This window comes from Lissotriton vulgaris, chromosome 8 (assembly GCF_964263255.1).
Source record: "Lissotriton vulgaris chromosome 8, aLisVul1.2, whole genome shotgun sequence".
In the NCBI taxonomy this organism is placed as follows: domain Eukaryota; kingdom Metazoa; phylum Chordata; class Amphibia; order Caudata; family Salamandridae; genus Lissotriton; species Lissotriton vulgaris.
Window position 1 is genome coordinate 1,305,973,073 of NC_141696.1, and position 25,687 is coordinate 1,305,998,759.

At 49.7% G+C, this 25,687-nt stretch overlaps 1 protein-coding gene across 1 annotated transcript in view; it reads right to left on the reverse strand.

The window, feature by feature from the left end:
* Nucleotides 1-25,687, reverse strand: part of CUL5 (cullin 5) — a 787,955-nt gene that overhangs the window by 543,516 nt on the left and 218,752 nt on the right. Inside the window, exon 8 of the mRNA XM_086935237.1 lies at nucleotides 9,196-9,289. Within this exon, the coding sequence (XP_086791363.1) occupies nucleotides 9,196-9,289 (94 nt within the window). The remainder of the gene's footprint in view (nucleotides 1-9,195; nucleotides 9,290-25,687) is intronic.

Below are 25,687 nucleotides of genomic sequence, written 5' to 3' on the forward strand. Positions count from 1 at the left end.
TGTGCCGCCAGTGCTCCCACTATCTGTTCAGGGTTGGTCTGCGTCACGCCATTTCTATCTTTCACCTGTTGAATCCCTCTGGAGCTGCCCCCTCTTTTATCAAGCCAGGCCAGCATCTTTCCTGCCTTATTGCCTACGTCATATATCCGATTCTGTGTGTCAGTAATGTGCCCCTGTACCGTGAGACGAGCATGTTCTGTGTATAAACGCTGATGGAGTGCAAGGGTATGTGCCGTGTCTTCTGTAGGGTTAGCCTCGTGTAAAGTTGTTACTTCACGCAGTTTTAGCTCGAGTGTAGACTGTTCAGCTGCCTGTTCCTTTTTATGGACCATGATTGAGCTTATAGCCTGCCCCCTTAGCACTGTCTTGTAGGCCTCCCAGAGCACCTCGGAGGAGGCCACAGTTGCCACATTTTCAACAAAGTATTGCTCTGTAGCCTTCTGGAGAGCCTTCTTGATTTTTGGGATTTTGAGGTATGATGCTTGAATGGGGTATATACGGCGACGCGATTTTGCCTGGGTGGAAATGGTTAGGGTTATCGGGGAGTGATCTGAAATGCCTCGAGGGTGTATGTCTGCAGTGTCGACGCGCTGTATTCCTTCCCCTAAAGCCAAAAAGTAATCAATCCGGGAAAGACTGTTATGAACTGTGGAATGGAACGTGTACTGCTTGACATGAGGATGAACGTGACGCCAAATATCTACTAATCCCATTGCCACTAGGAATCGCTGAAACCGAGAGGGTCCCCCAGGTGGAGCTGTTACCGGAAACCTATCAAGCTGTAAATCCGCCGTTACATTAAAATCCCCACCCAAAATGACATCACTCTCGGGGAGAGACAACAAAAAATCACCAAGGGCTGGAAGCATAACTGAGTGAAGGGACGGCGGGATATATACTGAAACCACTGTCAGCGGACGACCATCCCATTGTCCCAGCAATGCTGCGAAGCATCCCTGACTATCAGTTTTCGTGCTTATCGGAATGAAATGTGAGGATTTTTTAATCAGGACACCCGTACCCCGGGAGCCCGATGAGAACTCCGAATGCACAATCATCTTGTACCCTTTCCTATCTAAAGCCTTAGTAGCCCCTCCCATCAAGTGTGTCTCCTGCAAGAGTGCCAATTGGGGTTTGTGCCGTTTCAGCTCGTTTAGTACCAGGCCGCGTTTCACCTTATCCCCTAATCCCCTCACATTCCAAGAAAGTATTCTAAGCGAGGAACCATTCGACCGTGACCCATCATTCCCCGCAGCAACTAGTTGTTCATCCGCCATCTTTAATCACGCAGCCACATGCAAACCGTCCAAAGAGGATCAATCGTACCTGCAGTAACACCATTCTAGTTACGCCACACACAATATAAACACCAGTTCCTGACCGACTTAGTGAATTCCAAACGAAGTAAGAACAACCCCCCTCACCCCTTCCCTCCCTGCCTCCCTGCTTAACGGACCTTCAACTGCCCGCCACCCCAACTGAGCAGAGCGCTTGACCCATCCCACAAACAGAGTACTTGCACGTTGGGGGAGAGTGTCTCCCAAAGCAGGCGGCTCCCTTGCTGCCCTCGGAGTACCCAGGCCGGCGTCCACTAACGACCTACATGAGCAAACAATGTGGTAGGGAGTCGGTGTCCAAACATTTCACGGCCTGATGACATTATTTGCCCCCGGCAGCCCCGGACAGGTCCTGCGTCGGTGATGCACTCGCGCTTCTTCCAACTGAAGTCTGGGAGCCAGGCCGGCTATTGTTCCGTTGTCTGTTGCGCTGTCTGCCAGATGTGCGTTCCACTGTGCGCCATCCTTCAAGCCAGTCTCTTGCTGCCTCGGGGGAGTCAAAGAACCAAACTTTCTTGTCGGCGACCACCCGTAGCCGGGCTGGGAACAACATAGAGTACGGCAATTCCTGTTCGCGCAGTGTCTTTTTCACTTCCAAGAAAATTCTCCTCCGTCTCGTCACCTCCGCTGTATAGTCCGGAAAAAAGGATATCCGCAAGTTTTGAATTTGAATGGCTGGTGCCACCCTGGCCGCCTGGAGGATGGTGTCGCGATCTCTAAAGTTAAAAAGTCTCGCTAGGATCGGATGCGGCGGGCCCCTGGCTTAGGCGTTCCCCCAGGTACCCTATGGGCCCGTTCGACGGTGAAGAAGTTAGAAAGACCCTTGGGGGCTAGTTGGTTTTTTATCAAATCTTCCACATACAAGTCCATGGCTCCTGTGGTTTCAGATTCCGGGACCCCCAAAATGCGGACGTTGTTCCGCCGTGAGCGACCTTCATGATCGTCCAGCTTTTCTTTGAGCAGTTTATTGTCGGCCTGCAGCTTCTCCATTGCGACCTGTAGATCTGAGACATCCTCCACCAATGATTTAGCTACCACCTCCACCTGCTTCACTCTTTCACTCATCTTCTGGAGGTCCACTCGTATCAGGGTCACTTCTGTTGCAGTCGCTCCCACCGTTGCCTGTACCTGGGCCAGGGCGTGCAAGACGTCTTCCAGGGTAGCCTTCTTTGCCCCGTCTCCTTCCCTGCCTTTGCCCATAGATTTGCGCTGCTCCGGTTGGGAGAGTGATTGTTTATCATAAGCAAATTTATCGAGCTTAGCCTGAGTGGTGGTGTTTCGGAGTCCTTTCCCCGCCATATTGGCACGCTGGCGCGTTCAGTCCGCCCGGCGTGTTGTCGGTGGATCGGTCACGTCGGATGGGCCGTTAGGCCGCCCTTGTTTCGGCGGTGTCCAGTTTTCTTAGTTGGTAGACGCACCAGTTGTTCAGGATTGAGATCCAAGAATGGCGTCTAGTCCCTTCGGTGAGAGAGAGTTTGTGTCAGCTATGGCAGACGAGATGTAAGATGGCGGCGACTACGCACTTACTTTCCAACTTCAGTTACACTTATCGCCGCCGTCGTCCACTGTAGTGCCATGACGTTGGAGCGATAATGCAATCCCTTATTTGATCTCAAAAGATCTGCAAGTTTCAAGCTCCGTTGTCGTGGGTCTGCGCTCGCCGCGGGCACTTCCGCTTTACAGCGTCGACAATGCTCCACTTCCGTCCGGGCAGGTCCCAACCCAGCCACCGCGGCTGCAATCTGAGGTAGCTGTTTCTTCCCGTTCCCGGGGCGTCAACGCTCCCAAACTTCTCCAAATGTCTTTCGGTCACCGGACCCGGGGCACCCCTTCTGGGTTCGTTGTTGAGCGGATAGGCATGCGGATTGATGCTGGAAGCCGCCTTGCTACGGGAGCCTCTCTAGTTTGCTGCCGCCATCATCGGCTGCTAGCCATGCCCCCTGCTCATTATTTTTAACGATGAATCAAGAAGGGAGATAGAGGAGAGGCTAAGAACTACCGCCCTATCTCCCTTCTTGTAGATCGGTAAAATTATAGACTCACCCCATGTGGATGGGGTGCTTTCTTTGACAGATGCATTAAAAACCTGTGTCAGGAGGGGGCTCCATAATGATAGATCCGTTTTATAGAGGTCAACCGGTACTCCGTCCGTTCCTGGGGCCTTCCCTCCCTTGCTATTCCGGATAGCGTTATCAACCTCGAGCAATGTAATCGAGGGGTAGCTTAGGCCCAATGATTTGGGCACTAGAACTTATAGAATCCTCCCTGGCCGGGTCAAAGATTCCGGTGAAGTATTGGACCCAACTATCCTCGCTGACCTGTGCAGTTAATACAGGGAATTCCTCCTTTTGGAGGAAAGGACTGTTAACGGTACTCCAAAAAAGCTTGCCATCTCGCGGCTCCGCCACTTTAGTCGGGTTGTCCCACGCTTCCTCCCTTAACTCTTGTTTTCTATGGTTCAGGTGGTGTTTATCGGTTGCCCTAAGAGGTTTAACGGCTTCCCTGTCCCTAGGATGGTTTGAGAGTGCTTTCTTTAACTCTTGTAGAGATTTCGTACAGGCTCTGTCAAACCATCCTACAGTAGCCCTCTTGATATTAACATTGGTAATGGTGAGAGTCCTTTTGATAATACCGTTAAGTTTTTCAAATTCAGCGATAGTACATGATGCGACTGCATCATCATCATCTAGACAACGTTGCAGCTCTTGAAAACTGGCTACCACGATTTTACGCAGCAACTTATCAGAGTTGTCCCCACACCATTTGATCCTAATACCATTCTGCCTACATGGAATTATTTCAGCAACAATCCCACGCTTGGCTGTAGACTTTGTTCCCCAAATAGAAGTCGACATGGTAATGGCATTATGGTCACTAAGGCCTAAATCAACAATTTCAGGTATAGCACAATGAGGGTTAATGTTGACTGAGACCAACAAATCTATTACAGAAGCTGAATTCCTCCCTACAAAAGTCGGTACAATGTTACCTTCACTATCGTCAGCTGGCTGATGAATTAACAAATCGAAATTGAGCATGAATGTATTAAGTGAGTCACCATAAGTTGTGTGGACAAAATGGGCCCGGTCCTCCCCATTTGCCCCATCAAAACCACATGCATTTGTGAAAGAACGAGGGCATGTATGAATGTTAAAATCCCCTCCCCATATGATATCATAAGGCTTATGGATAGCCCTACCGATTTTCATAACAACAGACTTAAGTTCATTAACAACACAGGTGCTCGAGGGATCAAACATATTGTTATAGTGGTTAATTAACAAAATATCTCGAACCCCACTTTGCTCCAGCCATAGTACTTGCGAATGGGATCCAATGGTGGTATGGGATTTCACTCGGACTGGGAAATTAACGGACAGTAAAATCACCAGCCCGCCTTTTGCCCTGCCCATAGTGGATTCTTGCGCTAGACAGTTATAGGACACAAATCCATCATAATGTACCTCGGCCGTAGACCACGTCTTTAGAAGGCAGAGGATGTCATAGTTTGTAATGGTCTCCCTCCAACCAAGAGACGACTCCTTCTGGCGCCAGCCGGCGATATTCCAACTTACTAGTTTATAACCAAGTTCACAAGGGACAGCCTCCGGGATCAGGGAATCCCTTAAGGGCTCTAGATTTAGGGACAACTGCTCCTAAAGATTATTAGCAGATGAAACCAATGGGTGAACTATATCCGGTGGGACTACAGCCACTGGGGAATGCTCTAGAGCAGGGGTCTCCAAACCGGTCCTGGAGGGCCGGATCCATGCCAGATTTTTAAAATTACTACATGTATCTCAATGGGTGATATCCAAAAAATCTGGCATGAATCCGGCCCTCCAGGACCGGTTTGGAGACCCCTGCTCTAGAGGGTAGGTGGTAGTAGGGGCCAATAGATGATATATCCCCGAGGGAGCTACAACCGTTGGCAAGCACTCCACAGGGGTATTTCCGTGGGGCTCATCAGCTCCATCCGTTATTACTTTACTCATGTCAGAAGAAGATCCCTTCATTATTAATGGCTGGGCAGCTGGTGGTAGTCAGTCGACTGCATCCAGACAACTGAACCGGTTATAGTCACAGAAGGGAGCATTCAGGGGCATGGGAACCGGCCTTACATCATATCTTCTATTTCTACCCCTCCGCTCAACCCTTATCCAGTCGTCCCTTCCTCTTCCATAGGTCATACAATTAGGTGGGAAGAAGAAGGACAAAGGAAGGGTCTGGATAGTGGAATCAAATGATCTATTAAAACCAGCACAGATATGGGAAACAGTTCTGGGGTCTCTAAAGTTGACGGTTATACAGTCCCCAATTATGGTCTTAACTGTTTTACCCAACCAAGGCACCCTTCTTACCATGATAATTTCATTATGTAGATGGGCCGACAGAGGTCTATTCCAGTTGAGCCACCTGACTACCTTATTTTTTAGGGAACTAAAAGTTTCTTTTTCCCCATCTTCCAATGTGGGTGCTCCCGCCAGGACCACCATGAAGCGATTTGCTTCGGGTGGAAGGTCTGGTAAGCGTGGGTTGGAGGCTCTATACTCTTTTACTGGTGACGGCAGACCTTCTTGACAGTCATTGGTTTTCCCGTGGGCTTTACCATCCCCCGGTAGGGGAGCAGATGTCTACTTAGATGGTACAAGGTTCACCGGGTTAGGGCCTGAAAAACCTGGGGGTCTACAATTATATATTTGGGCCCGCTATCTGCTTGGGCGGCAGGCCCCCCGGGTTGGAGTACAGGAACAGGAATGGCATTCGGCTTGCAAGGCTTATTAGAATTTGCTAGTATGGCGGATGTAACCTTCTCTATATTTGACAATCTAAATTCTATTTGCTCCAGTTTGGCTTCTAGGGGGAATAAGATAGATTTAAATAAAGCACCCAAGCTTTCGATTGATAGGTCTTTGCTAGGCAAGTTAATGGAAGGGGGTTGGGTTAAAACGACTGACCCTTTTGTAGGAACTATTTACCCCTCCTTTGGGAATAAAGGGGAGTTACTATCATGTTGTAGCTTAGCTAATTTTGCCTTGCTTCCATCTTTCTTATTATAAGCCCTCTTTCTTTTAGGGATAGCTCCTTCTTTGACCCTCTGTGACAAAGTATTATCAATAGTACCACCATGATCGGAAGGAGTAGATACAGGATTATCGAGAATTAGATTAATTTCAGGCAGGATCTCATTAACTAAAATGTCCAGGTCCTGTGTAACATGTTCAACCCCTTCGGGAAAAATGTCTTGGCCTCCCATACAGGGTACTGCAATGACAGTATCCAGGTATCTTTCCGACGTTTTAGCGTTAGCAATAGTTCCCAGGGAAGATCTTTTAATAGCCGAAATTTCTTGAGACAAACATTTTTCCAGGACAGATATTTCAGTGTCAATAAGAGAGTTAGCTCTAATAAAAAAAAAATTCCATACCTCCCACTGTTGACCCTCCGGCTGTCGACGACCTTCTCCTGGTTTCACGACTAGCCATGGTTTATGGATTTGGCAGGCAAAAGTTCGATGACCAAAATAAGAGAGGGGGCCCGGTCCGGTCATGACCGGTCAAAAACTGGCAAAAACGGCCAAAAACGGGCCCGCCCCGTGCTCCGTCCCATGCTCCGTCCCATGCTCCGTCCCATGCTCCGTCCCATGCTCCGTCCCATGCTCCGTCCCGCGTGCACGGTTATGGGCAGTCCTATATGCAGGGGAGGGGGTGGGTCAGGAAGAGTCGCAGGTGCGCATGATGGTTAGAGCGCTCTGCCTGCTGGGACTCGCAGACCCGCACCCACGGAACAGTCAGGCTCAGGTCTCCCCCGATGAGGAAAGGGCAATAGCAATCCGGTCCACCTCCTCGATAGAAGCTCCTCTTACGAACAGGCAAAGTGACTTCCAGGAGACGGCTGCGAGCGGCTCCCGCAAAGCGGGGGCCGCGAGTCGTTATCAGCTGCAGGGGAGGGGTGGGGCGGGAAGAGTCGCAGGTGCGCGTGATGGTTAGAGCGCTCTGCCTGCTGGGACTCGCAGTCCCGCACCCACGGAACAGTCAGGCTCAGGTCAGGCTCAGGTCTCCCCCGATGAGGAAAGGGCAATAGCAATCCGGTCCACCTCCTCGATAGAAGCTCAGCTTACGAACAGGCAAAGTGACTTCCAGGAGACGGCTGCGAGCGGCAAATTCTGTTATATCTGTCTTAACAAGGGCATACCGAGCAATGTGACTTGTACTCACTTATGTTGTGAATATGTGCAATGTTTTTTTCTGCTATGAAACACTCCCATCACTACATCCTCAAACAATATTACAAACCCAATAGCTTAGAACACTGTTCTTCCAGTAAACAACTGCTGGTGGAACATTTATTGATATCCCCGCATAAACCGTTACTATTCTTTAGCCTCCCTAGAGGAACAACTATTTCATTTCAAACTTCTGGAGAATATATCTTTCCCACCAGGGAGTCAATAGGTTTAGCAGGTGATTACAAATCAGAAAACATTAATGAGGAGAGAGAAGTAAAGGGTTTAGATTCTTGTCTAGACAAAGATAGAGGTCTGTGTATGTGTGCTCCAGTGCAAGGATCCACCAGTGGCTTGCAGCAATTGTCATAAGTGGACAAGTCATTTGATGTCTGTGAAATGGAGAAGTAAAAAAAAATACAAAGGCTGTGACATGATCAAAGTAAAAGGAGCCTGACACCGCCAAAGAACAATGATCAAAAGTACTCAAGTTTCCTTCATGTGCTTAAAAACAAAAAGAGAGATAGAAGGTAAATGAAGGGGCCTGTGCCAAGGCTCTACACCAACTACTAACAGACCTGCTATTAGCCGCTCCATTCAAGAAAGGTTGAGTAATCCTGACTGAACTACAGAATACCAGACCTGCAACTTGGCCACTGCTAAGTGGAGGTATCCGAAGCATAAGTGAGCAAACATGAGAGGTACTACTAGAGAGGTTTGCTCCTCTGAACATAGATGCCAAGATACCTCTGAGCTGGAGGGCTCGAATGAAAGAAAGCGAGAAAACAATAACTGAGAGGGAGACAGATGAAGAAAGGTGAGAGAAAAGAAGGAAGGGGTAGAATGAAAAGGGAAAAACAAGATAGGAGCAGGAAAAAAGAGAGATATGCACATGATATATATATATATACTTTGATGTATTAAGATAAACCGGCAATGTAGGTCCAAGTTGTTACGACAGTTTTGGGTAGATGAATCTCTAATTACTTCTAGTCCACCTTACATAGAATACAGTGTTCTCAACTAAAGCTAAAATTATGAAATGGTGTCAGGGGAGGTTTCTTTATTCTGATGCTGCTGTTGAGTCCAACATGGATAAACCTGGAGAGGGGTTCTGAGTTGTCATTCATACACTGTCTTGGGAAACGTTTGTCCAGTGATGGGGCATGTCCAGGTTAAAGCAGAGCCAACTACAAGATCATCAGTGAATGGAAGGTGCAGAATGAAGGAGACACTACTTGATCTTTAATTCTAAATGCACATATGTGGTGGTTTCCTCAGTGCTTAAGGGAGTTCCATCTTACTAGTTAATACTTTAGTTAAGTTTTTCCACAAATTTCTTCTTGTTCCTTTCTTTCCTCAAGACCTATGATTTCGGGTACAATGAGGTTTAAAATGAAATAGAAGAGATAAAATATAGAGCAAAAAAAAAAAAAGGAGTCTAGGGTTTCTTTTTGGAGGAACATGGTAATTATTGCTTAGTACACAGCTTTAAATAAAGGTATATAGTGATATATTAAAATGGCGCAGAAGATAATGCAAAACTTTAAAGGAAAATAGAGTTTTTGCAACAACTCGATTAATTCAACGTAACCAGAGAATGTAACATTTGATATAGATCCAGTAACTTACTTTCAGTTTCATTTCTTTTGATCATGCCTTGACATTCTGCTAAAATTGTCTCTTTAAAGGACGTCACTAGGGCGTTCACGCAGCATTCCATGAGCTGTGTAATGTAAGAAATTTAGTGAAGTATTACTATTTTTCATAAGAAGTTTCATTAATCAACTAAAAAATAATAATTAATTACTTACCTTCAGTAATGTGCTTTCTTAAAGACAGCACAGTGTCCATAAGTTCCTTATTTGAACCTTACTCACAGGCGCCACAGTGAATTTGGAACTTTTTCCAGTAAAAGCACATCATACTGTTCAGTGTTGCCAGAGGAATGGTGCAACTCAACTACAAGTGAAACTGATGGTCCAAATAAAGTTTCACAGGAGCTTGTGATGTTTTCTGTACGCCCAGAGAGGATATGGACACACAGTGCAGAGCCAAAATAAAAAGGAAACAAAATCATTATCAGCCGGGAAGATGGGAGGACAGAGTTGTCATATCCATCAGAGAATTTTACTTAAGTCTGAAACGTGTTGTTCTCCTGGATACTCACTCCAGCAAATCAATGATATGAAAATTGAGACTGCACTATGCCAAATTCAAGCTTTAGTGCTAGGCAAAAGAGTGCAGAGGTCCCAGTTGCTGCCTGGCAGGAGCAATGGCAGCTTTATCAGCAAAGTCACACAGACCTAAGGAGATCCCTCAGGAATTCCCTTCTATTAATATATGTGCACTTCTGAGGTACAGGCTGTGCAAACTCTTCTCTGCAGGCTGTGGGTGCCTAGATGGTGGAACAAGGTGGCAGTCTGCAAAAAGTAATCAGACACCAGCTGTGGTGAGCATGCATTTATTCACCAGTCGTCCAGGTAAAGAAAGATATGCACCCCTGATCTTTGGTGATTGGGACAACCACGTCCAGGATGTTGGTAAAGACTTGTGGCACTGAGTTTAAAGTGAAAGATCCAGCTGGCTGCAATCTGTTCCCACTAGAAACTGTAAATAATACCAGAGGGATAGCAGGTTAAGGAACTAGTCTTCCTGTAAGTCTAAGGACACCATCCAATCCTGCTGGTCCAAGGCCTAGAGACATGCCCTAGAGACAGCACTAAGATTTTCCTCTCCTCAGAACTGAGATGAGAATTCTGAAGCTTGATATGGGTGGGAGCATGCCATCCTTTATGGAAACTAGAAAATAATTGGAATCACATCCCACATTCCTCTGTGCCACTCGAACCATCACTATTGCATCTTTTTTTTTTTAAGAACAAGAACCTCCATCAAGATGGGGATATAAAGGGCCTGGGGTAAAGGGAACTTGAGGAGGAAAGAATTAGAATGAGGATTCAGCAGCAAACAGGTAACAATGGTAGGGCATAGCCACACTGAATGATCAGACAGACCCAATGGTGCAAAGGTATATATTACAATGGTTCAAAATCAATTATATCCATCCACCTACTAGGTGACTGTGACAAAAGTTAAAGCACTATTAAGGAAGTGACAACAGGCAATGAGGATAAAGACTGATGCTGCTGGTGCCCTATACCTCTTGCAACTGACCAGCCTATAAACTGCTGACAAGGTCAGCTCTGCTTTGATGGTTGAGAAGGCCAGAACTAGGGACCCCTGTTTACCCAGTTACCATCAAACGGCACTGTCCAGCAGGTTCACTTACACATCCCCTGAGAAGCGGGTGGAATACAACCACATGCATCTTGGAAGGAAGCCTACTGAGTCTGTTGTGCCAACAGTGGTCTTCTGAATCGGTTTCACCACATACTAACCATCTCAAAAGTGTTGAGAAAACTAGATCTTCATATGTTCAGGTAGGCAAATGGTGCCAACATTACCCTTCCAAAATGTATGGGTGTAACATATAAGCAGGCATGGCTGCTACTCATTTTAACTTCCTATCCTAGGAAATCAGGGAAGGAATTCAGGCTTCGTTTGGCAGAACTCGCCAGTACCACAAGGTTCTCCAGTGAGGGGTGTGTACGTAAAATGTAGGGTCCACTGGTATAGATCGACAACACTAATCCACTTCCCCAACTACTGCAAAAGGCTAAAAAGTGTTTCTCCCAAGATACTATGACTGTATCAATCAGTGCGTTACCAAGGTGGATCAGTGGTTCAGCATTAAAAGGTGACAGCTGAAGGATCTCTGTAAACATATAAAGCTAATCATCCACCACCACCACCACCACTGTTGTCAATGAAAAAATAGGTAAGTCTAAAAGCCTTTCCTTTCATTGTTCACACTGAATCAAATTAAAAAGGCAAATGGGCTGTTACAAAAGGTTTTTTTAGATTACTGGTTTAAAAAAAATAATACTCTTTCACTGTATTTAATGAATCGGGTATTGGTTCAGGAACAAGCATATAAAATAATGTTGAGAATCCCACAAATCAAAAGGTATTTTAGTCAATAGTATGACTAAGCTCAGTAGAATTACATTTTCTTTGTAAAGGAGGATTGAAGAGGAAGTAATCATGTGTTTGAACTGTGCTTGGGTTTCTGAATATCTCATTAGCTATTGAGGATTATGGAACAGGTTGTTAAAGAACGGTTTTAGCAAATGTAGACATTTTTTAGAGATCGTGTAAAGATTGTTAGTTTTCCTATTTTTCTTTGACTTTTTCTCTTGATATATAGATGATTATTTGGTCAATCGTTAGATTCTATATTAACTATGAAAGGAAAAGATTTTTATACTTATCTTTTGGAAATACGAGTTGATCTTTTTTGTAATTGATATTTTAGCTTTCCTTACTGTGGATTTTGCCCCTAACCTGTTTGTTCAATAATTGCTCATATAATGAGAAGTAGACATACTCAGCACAACTTTTTCACCTTGTGAAAATGAATGCAAAGCATCCATCAAAGAAGCAATGTCTTAAGGGATATTTTTCTTCTTCCCCAGACATAGCTTAGCATGATCTAGGCTGGGACCTGTAGCATAACTATATTCAGCCTTGGTTAATGAATGCAGAATCTGTATTTTATCCCTGCTAAAGGCAGGTTCTTAGCTATCATTTAGGGCCAGATCATGTAGGTAATATGATGAAAACCAACATAATCGTGAGTTTTTTTTCCATACTGTATCCTTTCTTTGTGTTTGTTAATGACCATATTCTTGTGATTCATGCTACCATTCTGCTACATACTTTCTGTGCAAGGTTTGTGTATAATAAAAGCCTACAAAATAATACGCTGAGAGGTAGCCCAGAACCCACCTGCTGATTTTTTGCCAGGAACGATTAGCCATCCAAATATATGCCTTCTTACTGGTACAAATGGAAGGATAAGACATATTACCTTCCTCTGCTATCCGTGGCTGATGGATACCTTCAAAGCCACAGTACGACATGGATCGTTCATTGCGATTACTTTTACCCAAGCCATGAAAAATGGTTACGTCTATTCTTTGGTATCAGTCTTCCCTGATATTGCATTATTCTCTCCTTTTTATTTTTTATTAACTTTGCTCAAACGACCCTTGTTTACACGAATCACTTGTGTTTGTACATTGTGAGGTTTCAACGTCAGAGAAATAATAAACAAAAAAGGTAAGAGACAGCAGATCGTTGGTGGCTCCCAAGTCATACTTTTACAACAGGACATATTCTCTAAAAATGTTGAAGCCCGGTTCATCCCTTCCATCCATCACTCCACCCCGCTGATACATATTACTCTCTCAACAGCGTCGCTCTATGTCGTTGCCATGGTGCCCATATTTTCTCCCAGTTTTAAACACAACCCCTACTACTATATACTGTTTCTTCAGCTCGCTGGCACCAATCAAGATCCCTTTCCCATTCTCCCAATACCGGTGGCAGAGACGCTTCTCACCCTCTGGGAATGTTTCTTTTGCCGATCCCAGCTGCAAGGACCAACCATATTCCCACATGTCTGGCCAATCAGAGTCCCCTCTAATCATCAGGAAAAGCCATTTAGCGTCCATTGGAACTGTCACTTCTGTCACCTTGGACATAATGTCTGTAACTTTCTGCCAAAACCAGGCAATTTCTTGACACTCACATAGAATATGGAAGAAAGTTCCTTCCTGCTGGCAACCCCTGACACACATCGCTGTTGGTGCCCTACCGCATTTATATAGGTGCGTACGGGGATAATAGGTATGGTATAGTATCTTAAGTTGCATTAGCCTAAATCTTGAGCGAACTGCGATCTTTCTTAGGATCTGTACTGCCTCCTGCCATTCCTCATCATCTAAATTTCCCAGGTCGTCAGCCCATGCCCCTTGCAGGGTCGTCAGGCGGTCTGGCATGTTTTTTATTTGTTTGCGGTATTTCGTAGATGTTGCTTTTTCAGGGATGGGATCAAGTAGCAACCTATCCTCTAGTGGGGAGTGATCCGGAGCAGGGGTACCATGCTGGATGTATCGCCGTATTGCATCCATTAGTCTAAGGTAATGGTATCTCTGCGTCTGATTGAGATTGTATTCCTGTTGTAGGTCCGCGAAGGCGAGGGGAGCTTCTACCCTCCACACATCGCCTAGGTACTCCATGCCTATCAATTTCCACCCTCTAAAGGCCGTTAGGGGAGCCACTTCTTTCAGTGGATCTCCCACCCATAATGGGGTTTGACTAGCTAATTTCCCCATCCAGCCTAGAAAACTATTGGCCTCCCTCCAACACTATCACCACCCCAGTGTGCGCAGGCCACTGCAGACGCTTTTTGCGGGAGTACAAGAACGGTTCGCAGTTTCTTCCTGGCATGGCGGCTCGGTCTGCTCTGTAGGCCGGCTGTGGGTATCTATGTACACCCAGTCATTTATAACCAGTAATTACTAAGCCCAATAGTATAGCTTGATGTCCGGAAACGCTAGGCCTCCATTGTACACTCCATTTTGTAATTTATGAAGCGCTATTCTGGGAGAACCACCCTGCCACAGCAGTGATCAGACTTCCTGGGCTACCCGCTTGAAGACTGTCGGGGAACTGGGTATGGGGTGTTCTGGAGAACATACAAGAGGCGCAGCAGAGACCTAATTTTGAAAAGGGCCACCCTGCTCATAAGAGACAGTAGCAGTGTACTCCAGTAACGAACGTCGGTACCGGGTCGGTCTATCTAGGGCTCAAGGTTTTCCCCCATGAACGTCTTTTGGTTCTGCGTGACATAGATGCCTAGGTACTTGAAACCCTCCTTCACAACTGGGGCTGCACACCTCGTCGGAACCCTATGTGGAGGGCCCAATAGCGGGAAGATCACCGACTTGGACCAGTTGATGGTATAGCCCGAGTAACTTGCAAACAGCACGAAGATGTGAAGTACTCTTGCCATTGAATGGTACAGTCTTGCAAGATACAAGACTATATCGTCTGCATAGAGCGCAATTCGCTCTTCCCACCCTCCCAGCTCCTCTATACCCCAAAATCATCGGATCTTCCCTAATCCAGTGCGCCAGTGGCACCAATGCGAGGGCAAATAGTAAAGGGGACAAGGGACAACACTGTCTAGTGCCATGTTGCATTATTCTCATTCTGTCACCAGTGCTTCCTTGGTCTTTTGGCTGCTCCGCAGGCTTACATTATAGTGGCTGTGTCCATTCCAGTCCCGTGTTTTAGCCTTGTGCAGCGGTTGCATGGGGTCATGGTCTTTTGAGCTCTAGAGGTTTAGAATCTCTCTTACTCTGTAGTTTGTAGAAGATAAGCTTGTGGCCATTGTGAATAATAAACACACTTGGAAGTCACCATCTATAGAGGGATTTCCTCTTGACGCAAGTGTGTGGGAGAGGGGAGACATCATTTTTTTTGAAAATCTGTTTATTAGCAGTATAAATAGAGCATTAGCATTTGACAATCTACATTCAAGAAATTTGCACAGTTATATGCTCGTTGAGTTACAGTGTCATAGAATATATTAGGCATTTTCAATTTTATTTTTATTTCCATCTTAATTAAACAACCCCCTAGTAAACCTCCCTCCTCCCCAACTTTCCCGCCCCTGGCACTCATGCGCTATTTTGTTCCAAAACTATTGGTATCTGGCTTTGCCCAATATATCTCGCTTCTTTATCAGGCTCTCACATAGTCATATATGGACACAAACAATAATTGTACAGGGTTTCCAATCACTGCACCCAGAAACACAATTTGCCCCGGTGGTATGAGGTTGCGTTGGTTAAACAATCTGCACCTCAATCAGCAGTTGACGAGTGGGCAGACTCGTCGGCCCCTCCTGTTTCGAAAGACCCTAAGATAGTAAACCAATCTAGAGAAATTGGCGTTTTCCTGAGACCCCTGCGTTCTTCGCGCTGCAATGCCTCACCTTCTGCCCTACCCCATCGTAGCCTCCGCCCCCCACAGTTCTGGGTCAGGTGGTTTGGTCATTGTTATTGCACGTTTTGCGAGTAGCATGGCCATATCAGTGAAACGGGCCGCCACGCTTCTCTTGCGCTCCACTGGCCCTAGCCCTAATATGGCATATTCTATGGTATTCGTTGGCCTGGGGGTAGCTGCCCCGGTGAGCGCCTCATGTATAGTGTTCCAGTAATAGCCTAATTTTGGGCAGTCCCATAGCATATGCATTAGTCTCGCGTCATCTGCTCTGCATCGGGGGCAGGTGTCGACCGTATCAGGAAACATAGCGTGTATGCGGTGAGGTGTAAGATATGCCCTGTGTAGAACCATCAGCTGTATGAACTTGAACTTCGGGTTTCTGGCCACTTTTTTCGGAAATCTGAGTATGCACTCCCACTCCTTGTCCCGGAGCGGTCTTCCTATGTCGCCCTCCCATTTGGTTCTTAGGGGTTGTAGCGTTGTCACTTTCCCTGTTCTGATACCAGTCGTGATCCATTTAGTTAGGTAGCTGCCTGTTCCCATAAGGTACTGCATTGTTAGCAGTGGGTTTGTGGGTGGTTCGTCCCCATTCTGCGTCCATATTCTCGTCATGTAGTGTCGTAAACCGGCGTGCAGGAGAAACTATCCCCCCGGGATATGATGTGTGGCCCGAAAGTCCTCAAAGGACAGCATGTGACCATCTGCAAACAGGTCTCCAATTTGTGTTACTCCTGCGTCGTGCCACGCCGCGAGTGTGTGGTTCGATAACAGTCCCGTCCCTAGTGGGATACCAAGCAGTGGGATTGTGGGAGCATATGAAGTCGTCGGTGTTGTGTATTTCACTGCTTTCCGCCAATAGTGTATTGCTAGCCGGAGAAGAGGGGGTGTCTCCCTTGGCAGCTCTGAACGGGGTAAGAGTAGTGTATGTATTTTCCCTCTAGATCGGTCCTCTTCCGACATGCCAATTTCAGTTAGGTTTCGACCTGCCAGCCAGTAGGCAAGCCATTGCAGCTGACAGGCAAAGTTGTATGCTCGGAAGTCCGGTACTCCCATACCACTGGCCTCCGAGGTGAGCTGTAACTTGGCCAACCCTACGCGCCTCCGTCCCGAGCCCCAGATGAGTTCCGTTAGGGTCGTATCCAACGCTCTGAACAATGTAGCTGGGATCAGGAATGGTAAGCTGGTGAAGTAGTAAATTAGGCGGGGGAGTACCACCATCTTGGAGATAGCCACTCTCCCTGCCACAGATAGTGGTAACGTTGTCCAGAACTGTACCTGCGATTTCAGTGCCAGTAGTGCTCTGCCCAGGTTGCCGTCTAACATGTCCTCAGCTCCCCTATATATCTGTATCCCAAGGTAACGGAAAGTCGTTTCCGCCATTTGAAAGGTATGTAGAGCAAAGGGCAATGGGGTGGACGAACCAGCGGCGCCAAAACAGTACCCATAAGACTTGGGTTCACTGATAGTAAGGCCCGATAATGTGCGGAAATCCTCAAATATCTTGGGTATGGGGTCTAAGTCCCCTCTCAGGTCTCGTAAGTATAGTATGATATCATTGGCATATGCGGACACCACATGTATCGTCCCGCCTCTTGCTATGCCTCTGTGGGGGGCCCTTGTCCGGAGTTTACAAAGCAACGGCTCAAGTGCTAAGATGAATAATAGTGGGGACAGCAGGCAGCCTTGCCTGGTACCTCTCGCGATGGTCAAGGTCTCCGGTATGCACCTGGTCGTTTGCACTCTCGCCTTGGGGCGGGTATAGGGTAGTCTGACCCAAGCAATATATTCGGGCGGTATCCCGAATTTTGCAAATGTTGCAAACATAAAATCCCATCTGAGGGAGTCGAAGGCCTGTTTTAGGTCCAAGGAAACACAGCCCTCTGTGCCTATGTCTGTTTGATCACGCAGCATGAGCTGGGCCAACCTCCGGAGGTTCATGGCTGTGCTCCTGCCGGGCACAAACCCGCACTGGTCAGGGTGTATCAGTTATGGGATGTACTGGGCCAGTCTTGTCGCTAGTACCATACTCAATATTTTATAATAAGTGTTTAGTAGAGATAAAGGCCTGTAGTTAGCCAGTTGCATTCCGTTTCTGCCCGGTTTTAGGAGGGAAACTATCAGAGCCTGAAGGGATGACTGTGGTAATGAGTGGGTTCGCAGTGCCTCCTGATAAATAACCTGCAGGCGCGGGGCCAGCAGGTCGATATATGTCTCGTAAAATTCGGCTGGGAGACCGTCCGTCCCAGGGGTTTTGTTCCTCGGGAGAGCGTGGATGGCCTGCCGGATTTCTGCAACCATGATATGGCGTTTTAGGTCGTCACGTTGTCTGTCCGCTAGCTGGGGCAGTTCTAAGTCCCCCATAAATTCCTCAAGTGCCGTGTGAGAGAGGTGTCGGTGCGGGCCGTATAATGTGGCGTAATAGTCTCTAAAGGCAGTGTTAATATCTATCTGAGTCGAGGCCGTCGAGCCCTCTTGGTCTATAATTTCCAAGATGGGAAGGTGTGCTGGGGCATCACGTATAATGCGGGCTAATAGGGGCCCTGATCTGTCGGCCTGTGTGTGTTGCCTGCAAGTGTATTCCCTATAGTCCAGTAATCTTAGTTCCTCTAGTAGCTCAGCGTGAAGTATGTGCGCTTCTTGTAGTGGTGTAAAGGGTAAATTCGTACCTGCAGCTTCACTTTCCAGCATTGCCAGCCTACCCTCAACTTCTTTAAGGTTGTCGATCACCTCCCGTTTCCTGCCCACTCGAGCGGCCATTGCTTCCCCTCTAATTAATACTTTGAATGCGTCCCATTCCATCTGCCTGGAGCTAGCAGTACCTGTATTTATGGTGAAGTAATTGACAATAGTGTCTGCCAGTGACGTCTTGAAGACAGTATCTTCTAGCAGGTCAGAGTTCAATCGTCATGTCGGTATCGGTGTTGGGAGCCTGCCCCATTGGAGTGTTATTTCCACTGGGTTGTGGTCAGAAAGTGTCTTACCCATATGTTGTGCTGTGAGTACTGTCCCTAATAAGGGTTTGGACTATTCTAGTGTGTAATTTGTGAGGCGGGGAGTAAAAAGTGTATTCCTTGTCGAGTAAGTGTTTACTGCGCAATGTGTCCGCCAGATCCCAACCCTCCGCCCACTGCACCAGCGCATCTGCCTGTCGTCTGCTCTCAGTGGCGTGTAAGGGTGGGTGTGACCAGTCGAGTGAGGTATCCAACACAGCATTAAAGTCCCCACCAATAATCCATTGGTATTCTGCCCAGTCAGTCGCTGGTTAAAAATTCTGACTGGCCTGAGTTTGGTGCATACACACTTCCAAGCACAACAGAGGTACCATCCAACAGACCTCGCACAAATACATATCTACCCTCTTTATCCACTTTCTGCTCCACTGCCTTGAAGGGCACTGAGTTTCAGAGCCAAATAGCAGCCCCCCTTGAGAATACAGAGTAAGATGTAGCGAAAAGTTGTCCCTTCCATTTCTTTAGCAGCTTCGAGCTTTCGGCATTGTTCAAATGGGTCTCTTGGAGGCAGGCCATCATGACCCCCCTTCGATTAAACTGAGTCAGTATTTTGTGTCTCTTGTGAATAGATCCCATTCCCCGCGCATTCCAGGTGCACAGTTTGTAGATATTAAGGGGCCCCATGACCGTTCGTGATATGTGAGAATGTCAAGCTTCTGGGCAGATAGGCCAGATATACCTTATGGAAGGAGACGAGTGCCATATGAACAATTAACTCTCCAACGTGAAGGTCCCCAAGCAAAAAGACCTGAGGTCCAAACCAAGTTGCCCAACGTGGGCAAATGTCAAAACAGAAACATGTCTATACGGTGGGGGGTGTAGTCCACGTATACCTGACTTGTACTGGTCGGTGGTGTTACAGCAAGCCCTTAGCAAATGTGTTCCCGCTGCCACCCACCCTTTCATGTGTCCACGTGTGAGGTTCATACGTTACCACCCGGGTCCTGCCAAGGGCGCTGTTAAAATTCTTCTGCATTTGCGCTGTGATCTTGGGGAAAAGCTGCAAACTGTCCGCCGATCCAGATACCTCTATATGTGTGCCCGAGTTGCTGGCCGAGCCAACCGCCGTGCCTGCATCGTGCGCAGCCAGCGCCTCTTCCATTAGTTGGACCACAGTCGTCTGTTTCCCAGAGCGGCTCTTGGTTGATTGTCCCCTTGCCGATGACCGAGCTGAGTGTTCTTGTCCAGTGTTGGATTGAGGGTGTTGCCGGCCCGTCCGATTCGAGGGTTCGTCACTCCGGTTATCTGCAAACGGATCTTGTGTGGTCGGCGGCGTTAGTGTCACCTCCATCCATTCCTCCGCTTCCTCAGAAGTGTCAAAAAAGTGCGATTTATTTTCGTATAGTATTTTGGGGCGAGCAGGGAACAGGAGGGCATACTTCAAATCCCTGTCTCGTAGTTTACGTTTCACCCCTAAGAAGGTAGACCTGGCTCGTTGCACTGCCAGGGTAAAGTCCGGATACACAGATATAGTTTTGTCCTCGTACCTCAGCGGCGCCTTCTCTCTGGCCAAACGTAGGACTGCGTCGCGGTCTTTATAGTGAAGGAGGCGCGCTATTAATGGACGTGGTGGCGCCCCTGGTTTCGGCGGTCTCGTAGGCATCCTGTGTGCACCCTCTACGCTGTACAGCGGGGTTAAATCCTGTGGGCCTACAACCTTCTTGAGCCAGTCTTCCACAAACTGTGTGGGATTCCTCCCCTCGCTGCGCTCCGGAATGCCCAAAATGCGGACGTTGTTGCGGCGGGCCCGCCCTTCCGCATCATCCATCTTGTCCCACAGCAATTTGATTTGTTTTTCCATGCCTTCTATCTTCGAGGAGTGGTCCGTCTGCTGTGGTATTAGATCGTTCAGTGCAAGCTTCTGCTCCGAGACCTTCTCAGCCAGTTTGTTATGGTCTGCCCTGAGCAGAGACAGGCTGGTGGCCATATTGTCCATGCGTAGTTCTAGCGCTTCTCTCGTGGCTCTTATTTCATTCAGGATAAGGTCCAGTTTGGCATCTTGTGTGCCCTTCCCCGTCAGCGGTATAATATCCACGTTGGAGGAGGCGAGCGGATCTTCCGAACCAGTAGACTGCATGTCTGTGGTCACGCCCTGGTCCTGGGCCTTGACCCTGTGCTTTCCCATGGATGAACAAGTTACTTACCTTCGGTAACGATATATCTGTAAGAAACATTAGTTAGTGTTAGATTCCTTACCTTAGAATATCCCCAGGCGTCAGTCTGGATCCGGAAACTTTTGCGTAGCAGTACCCCTGCGCGTCGGTAGGCGTCGTCTGCAGGCGTCCCCTGCGGCTCCGCGTCCGTCGTCGGCGTCGTGCGCCGTGATGACGTCGCTGGAGTACATAGACGCCGCCTCCGCGCGCTGACGTCAGTTCTTTGCACACAGCTTTTCCGCGCCAGGAGACGCAGAGCCATGAGAGAACCAACACTGGTGCCATGTAAAAACTAGGGCCCTGAAAGGGATGACCTTAACCCTAGGTATCAGTTCGCAGAACGGGGAGGATGGGTGGGTTCGGTAAGGAATCTAACACTAACTAATGTTTCTTACAGATATATCGTTACCGAAGGTAAGTAACTTGTTCATCTGAAAGAAACACGTTAGTGTTAGATTCCTTACCTTAGAATACATACCCCAGCAATACCAACCCCGGTGGTGGGTCTGCGAACCAATACAAAACTACACCAGAAAGTCCTGGAGGACAGAACGGCCAAAGAAGCCATCCCTCCGGACTTGACTGTCCAGGCAGTAGTGCCTCGCAAAGGTGTGCAGCGAGGCCCACGTAGCCGCCTGGCAAATGTCCTGCAAGGGGACTCCCCGGCCCAGGGCAGTAGTAGCCGCCGTGGCCCGAGTGGAATGGGCCCTCAGCCCAACAGGAGGCTCCTTCCGAGCCAAAGAGTAGCACGCTTTGATGCAGAGGACGACCCATCGAGAGATGGTTCGTTTACAAACCGCCCGTCCCTTCTTCGCACCCACGTAGCCAACAAACAGTTGGTCATCCACCCGGAACTGGCGTGTGCGATCCATGTAAAATGAAAGCGCACGTTTTGGGTCCAGACGATGGAGCCGCTCTTCATCCTTTGAAGGATGCGGAGGCGGGAAGAAGGAAGGGAGGGTGATGGACTGCCCGATGTGAAAGGCCGAAACAACCTTGGGCAGGAAAGAAGGTCTAGTCCTCAGAACCACCTTGTCAGGATGAATGGACAGGAAAGGAGGTTGGACAGAAAGAGCCTGGAGCTCACTCACCCTCCTGGCAGAGGTGATGGCAACCAGGAAAGCCGTCTTTAAAGTCAGGAGACGGAGAGGGCAAGAATGAAGGGGCTCAAAGGGAGCACACATCAGGAAAGTTAGAACCAGGTTCAAATCCCACTGAGGCATCACAAACGGAACAGGTGGAAACATGTGAGTGATGCCTTTCAAGAATCGAGTTACAATCGGGGATTTGAACAAAGAAGGCTGATCAGGAAGCCTCAAGAAGGCTGAAAGGGCAGAAAGGTAGCCCTTGATAGTGCCCAGAGCAGAGCCCTGCTGGGCAAGAGAAAGAAGAAACAGAAGAACCTCCGAAAGAGGGGCAGAAAGAGGATCCACAGCCTTTGCTGTGCACCATGCCACAAATCTGTTCCACCGACAGGCGTATACCGACTTAGTGGAGGGACGCCTGGCTGCCAGAATAACATCACAGACTTCAGGAGGCAAGTCAAATGGCCTCAACTGCCGCCGCTCAATCTCCAAGCATGGAGGTGGAGACTGGACAGGTTCGGGTGGAGGACCGTCCCCTGCTGCTGCGACAGAAGGTCCTCCTGAAGGGGCAGGCGGATCGGGGGACCGACTGACATGCTGAGTAGCTCGGGATACCAGTACCTTCGAGCCCAGTCCGGAGCCACAAGGATAACTTGGGCCCGGTCGCGCCTGATCTTCTTCAGCACTCTGGGCAGAAGTGGTATAGGCGGAAAGGCGTATAACAGACCGCAACTCCACTCGCGCCGAAAGGCGTCGCCGTGCGAGTGCCGTCTTGGAAACTCCAACGCGCAGAACTGATGACATTGCGCGTTCTCTTCTGTGGCGAATAGATCTAACCAAGGCTCTCCCCATTGCAGAAAGATGCCTTGCGCCACGTCCGAGTTCAGACGCCATTCGTGATCCATCGAGCACCGACGGCTGAGTTCGTCCGCCCTGGCGTTCAGAGAACCTGCCAGGTGTTGAACCGTCAGAGTCACGCCCTGACGTTCCAGCCATTGCCAGAGGCGCAGAGCCTCCTGGCAAAGGGTCCACGACCCCACTCCGCCCTGTTTGTTGCAGTACCACATGGCGGTGGTGTTGTCGGTGAACACCTGCACTACACTCCCGTTGACAAAGGGGAGGAATGCCTTCAGTGCCAGACGAATCGCCCGCAGCTCCAACAGATTGATATGGAGCCGGGACTCCGCCGGAGACCAGATGCCTCTGATCTCTGCCTCTCCCAAGTGGCCACCCCAGCCCTGGAGGGACGCGTCCGTCACGACAACGTGCTCCGGTTGGGGAAGGGAGAGGGACTTGCCCCTGACCCAATCGCGGTCCGTAAGCCACCACTGCAGTTGTCTCGCAGTGCCCTCCGAGATCAAGACGTGGTCGGACAAGTTGCCCTGATGCTGGGCCCACTGAAACTTCAGGTCCCACTGCAGAGCCCGCATCCGCCACCTGGCGTGATGCACCAGAAGGATGCAGGAAGCCATCAGTCCCAGCAGCCGCAGCGTCAACCTGACCGAGACTCGGGATAGCGGCTGAAAGATGGGAATCAAAGCCTGAATATCCCGAACCCGCCGTTCCGGAGGATAAACCCGAAACTGCGCCGAGTCCAGAACCGCTCCGATGAAAAGGAGCTTTTGAGAGGGACACAGGTGTGATTTCGGCACGTTGATGGAGAACCCCAGGTCGTGCAAGAGGTCTGCCGTCATCTGAAGGTGGTGGACGACTGTCTGGGGCGAGCCCGCCTTCAACAACCAGTCGTCTAGGTAGGGGAAGACTGAAACCCCTAACCTGCGCAGATGGGCTGCGACCACCGCCATCACCTTTGTGAACACCCGTGGGGCGCTGGTAAGGCCGAAGGGGAGCACGACAAACTGAAAGTGCTCCTGGCCTACCGTGAACCGCAGGTAACGCCGGTGGGCCGGCAGGACGGGGATGTGAAAATAGGCGTCCTGCAAGTCCAACGCTACCATCCAGTCTTGCGGGTCTAGAGCAGCCAAGACCTGAGCTAACGTCAACATCTTGAACTTCTCCTTCCGGAGGAAGCCGTTGACGTTCCTTAGATCCAAGATAGGACGTAGGCCCCCCTTGTCCTTCTTGGGCACCAGAAAGTAGTGGGAATAACAACCACGCCCTACTTCTGGCCCAGGAACGCGCTCGATGGCCCCCTTGGCCAAGAGGGCCATAACTTCCTCCTGCAGAAGTGTCAAGTGGTCCCCCGACACACGGTGGTTCTGCGGTGGCATGGCTGGAGGAGAGGTCTCGAAGGGGAGGCAGTAGCCCCTTCGGACAATTTGCAGCACCCACCTGTCCGAAGTGATCGTGCGCCAGTGAGCGTGGTGATGGCGAACCCTGCCACCCACTGGCGTCACATGGGGCCGAAAGCACGGACTAGGAGGATTTTGGGGTAGATGCTGCGGGGGAAGGTGTGGTCTGACCCCGCCGTTGTCCCCGACCGCCACCACGGCGGTTTCCACGGCCGCCACCGCGTTGGAAGGATTGTTGCGGCGCGTGGCTGGCAGCACGTGTGGGGGCGCCCCTTCCTTGGCCACGAAAGGGACGAAACGAACCCGGTTGCTGACGCTGGGTCGAGAGACCCAAGGACTTGGCCGTGACCCTGGAGTCCTTGAAGCGTTCCAGCGCGTGGTCCGCTTTGTCACCGAACAGGTGACAGCCATCAAACGGCATGTCCATCAGTGTGTTTTGGACATCAGCCGAAAAATTGGCGGATCTCAGCCAGGCGTGACGACGAATCGCCACCGTCGTAGACATAGCTCTGCCCAGCGAGTCGGTCGTATCAAGACCACACCGAATGGAATATTTCGCTGCATCTCGGCCCTCAGCCACAGCCTGACCGAGCTTTGCCCGCACCTCCATGGGGCATTCTGGCAGCAGCTCCGCGACCGTATCCCACACAGAGTGGGTGTAGCGGCCCAAGAGGCAGGCGGTGTTGCAAGACCGCAGGCCCAAACTAATGGACGAGAAGACCTTTTTGCCAAACTGGTCATACCTCTTGGATTCCCGGTCGGGCGGGGCCGACGGGAATGCGGACTGGGAGGTCGAGGCCTGGATCACCAGACTCTCAGGAGTGGGGTGGGTAGACAGGTACTTGGGGTCGTCCGGACAAGGACGGTGGCGCCTGGCCACGTTCCGATCAACAGGCGCACCTGAAGCGGGCCTGGACCACGTGCCCAACAGAACGTCAGACAAGGCTTCATTAAACGGCAGCAGAGGCTCCAATGGGCATGACTGCGGTTTGAAGACCTCGGTGAGGATGTTAGGCCTCACGGCCGCGACGGGGAGCTCAAGGTTTAAGGCCTTGGCAGCCCTCATCAGCACCACAGAATAGGCAGCTCCCTCCACCGATGCCACGGTTGGGGGAGAGATCAAACCAGGGTTAGGGGAGTCGTCCAAACCACTGGCATCCCCCAAGTCACCTGTCCAGTCCGGGTCATACTGGCACTCGCGAGCCAGAGGGTCCTCGGACCCCTCCCAACCTTCACCGTACTCCTCATCCTCTCCGTATTCGGAGTCAATGATGAAGACCGGCTCCTCGGGGATCATGGGCCCCATCGGCGCCGGGACCGGCGTCGATCGACGCCCGTCCGGCGCCGCGTCCGGCGTCGGAGAAGGTAAGGGGACGGCGCCGCCCGGAGCCGGCGTCGGAACCCCACCGCCGGCCGGAACCGGCAGCGGAGAACCGGCGCCGCGCGGGGGCGGCGTCGGGGGTAACCCCGATGGCAACGGCGCCGGGGAGGCCGGAAGACCAGCCGGCGCCGATCCCGGAGGCCCCTGCGGCGCCGGGGTCGGAGCCGTCGGCGGCGCCGGGGCCGGAGCACCCGACGGCGCCGAGGCAGGGACACCCGAACCGCCAGGGCCCCCAGACGGTAGCACTGGGCCCGCAGGCACCGTAGGCCCCGTCGGAGAAGCGAGCGCCCTCATGGCCATGAGGAACGCCTCGATCTCCTCA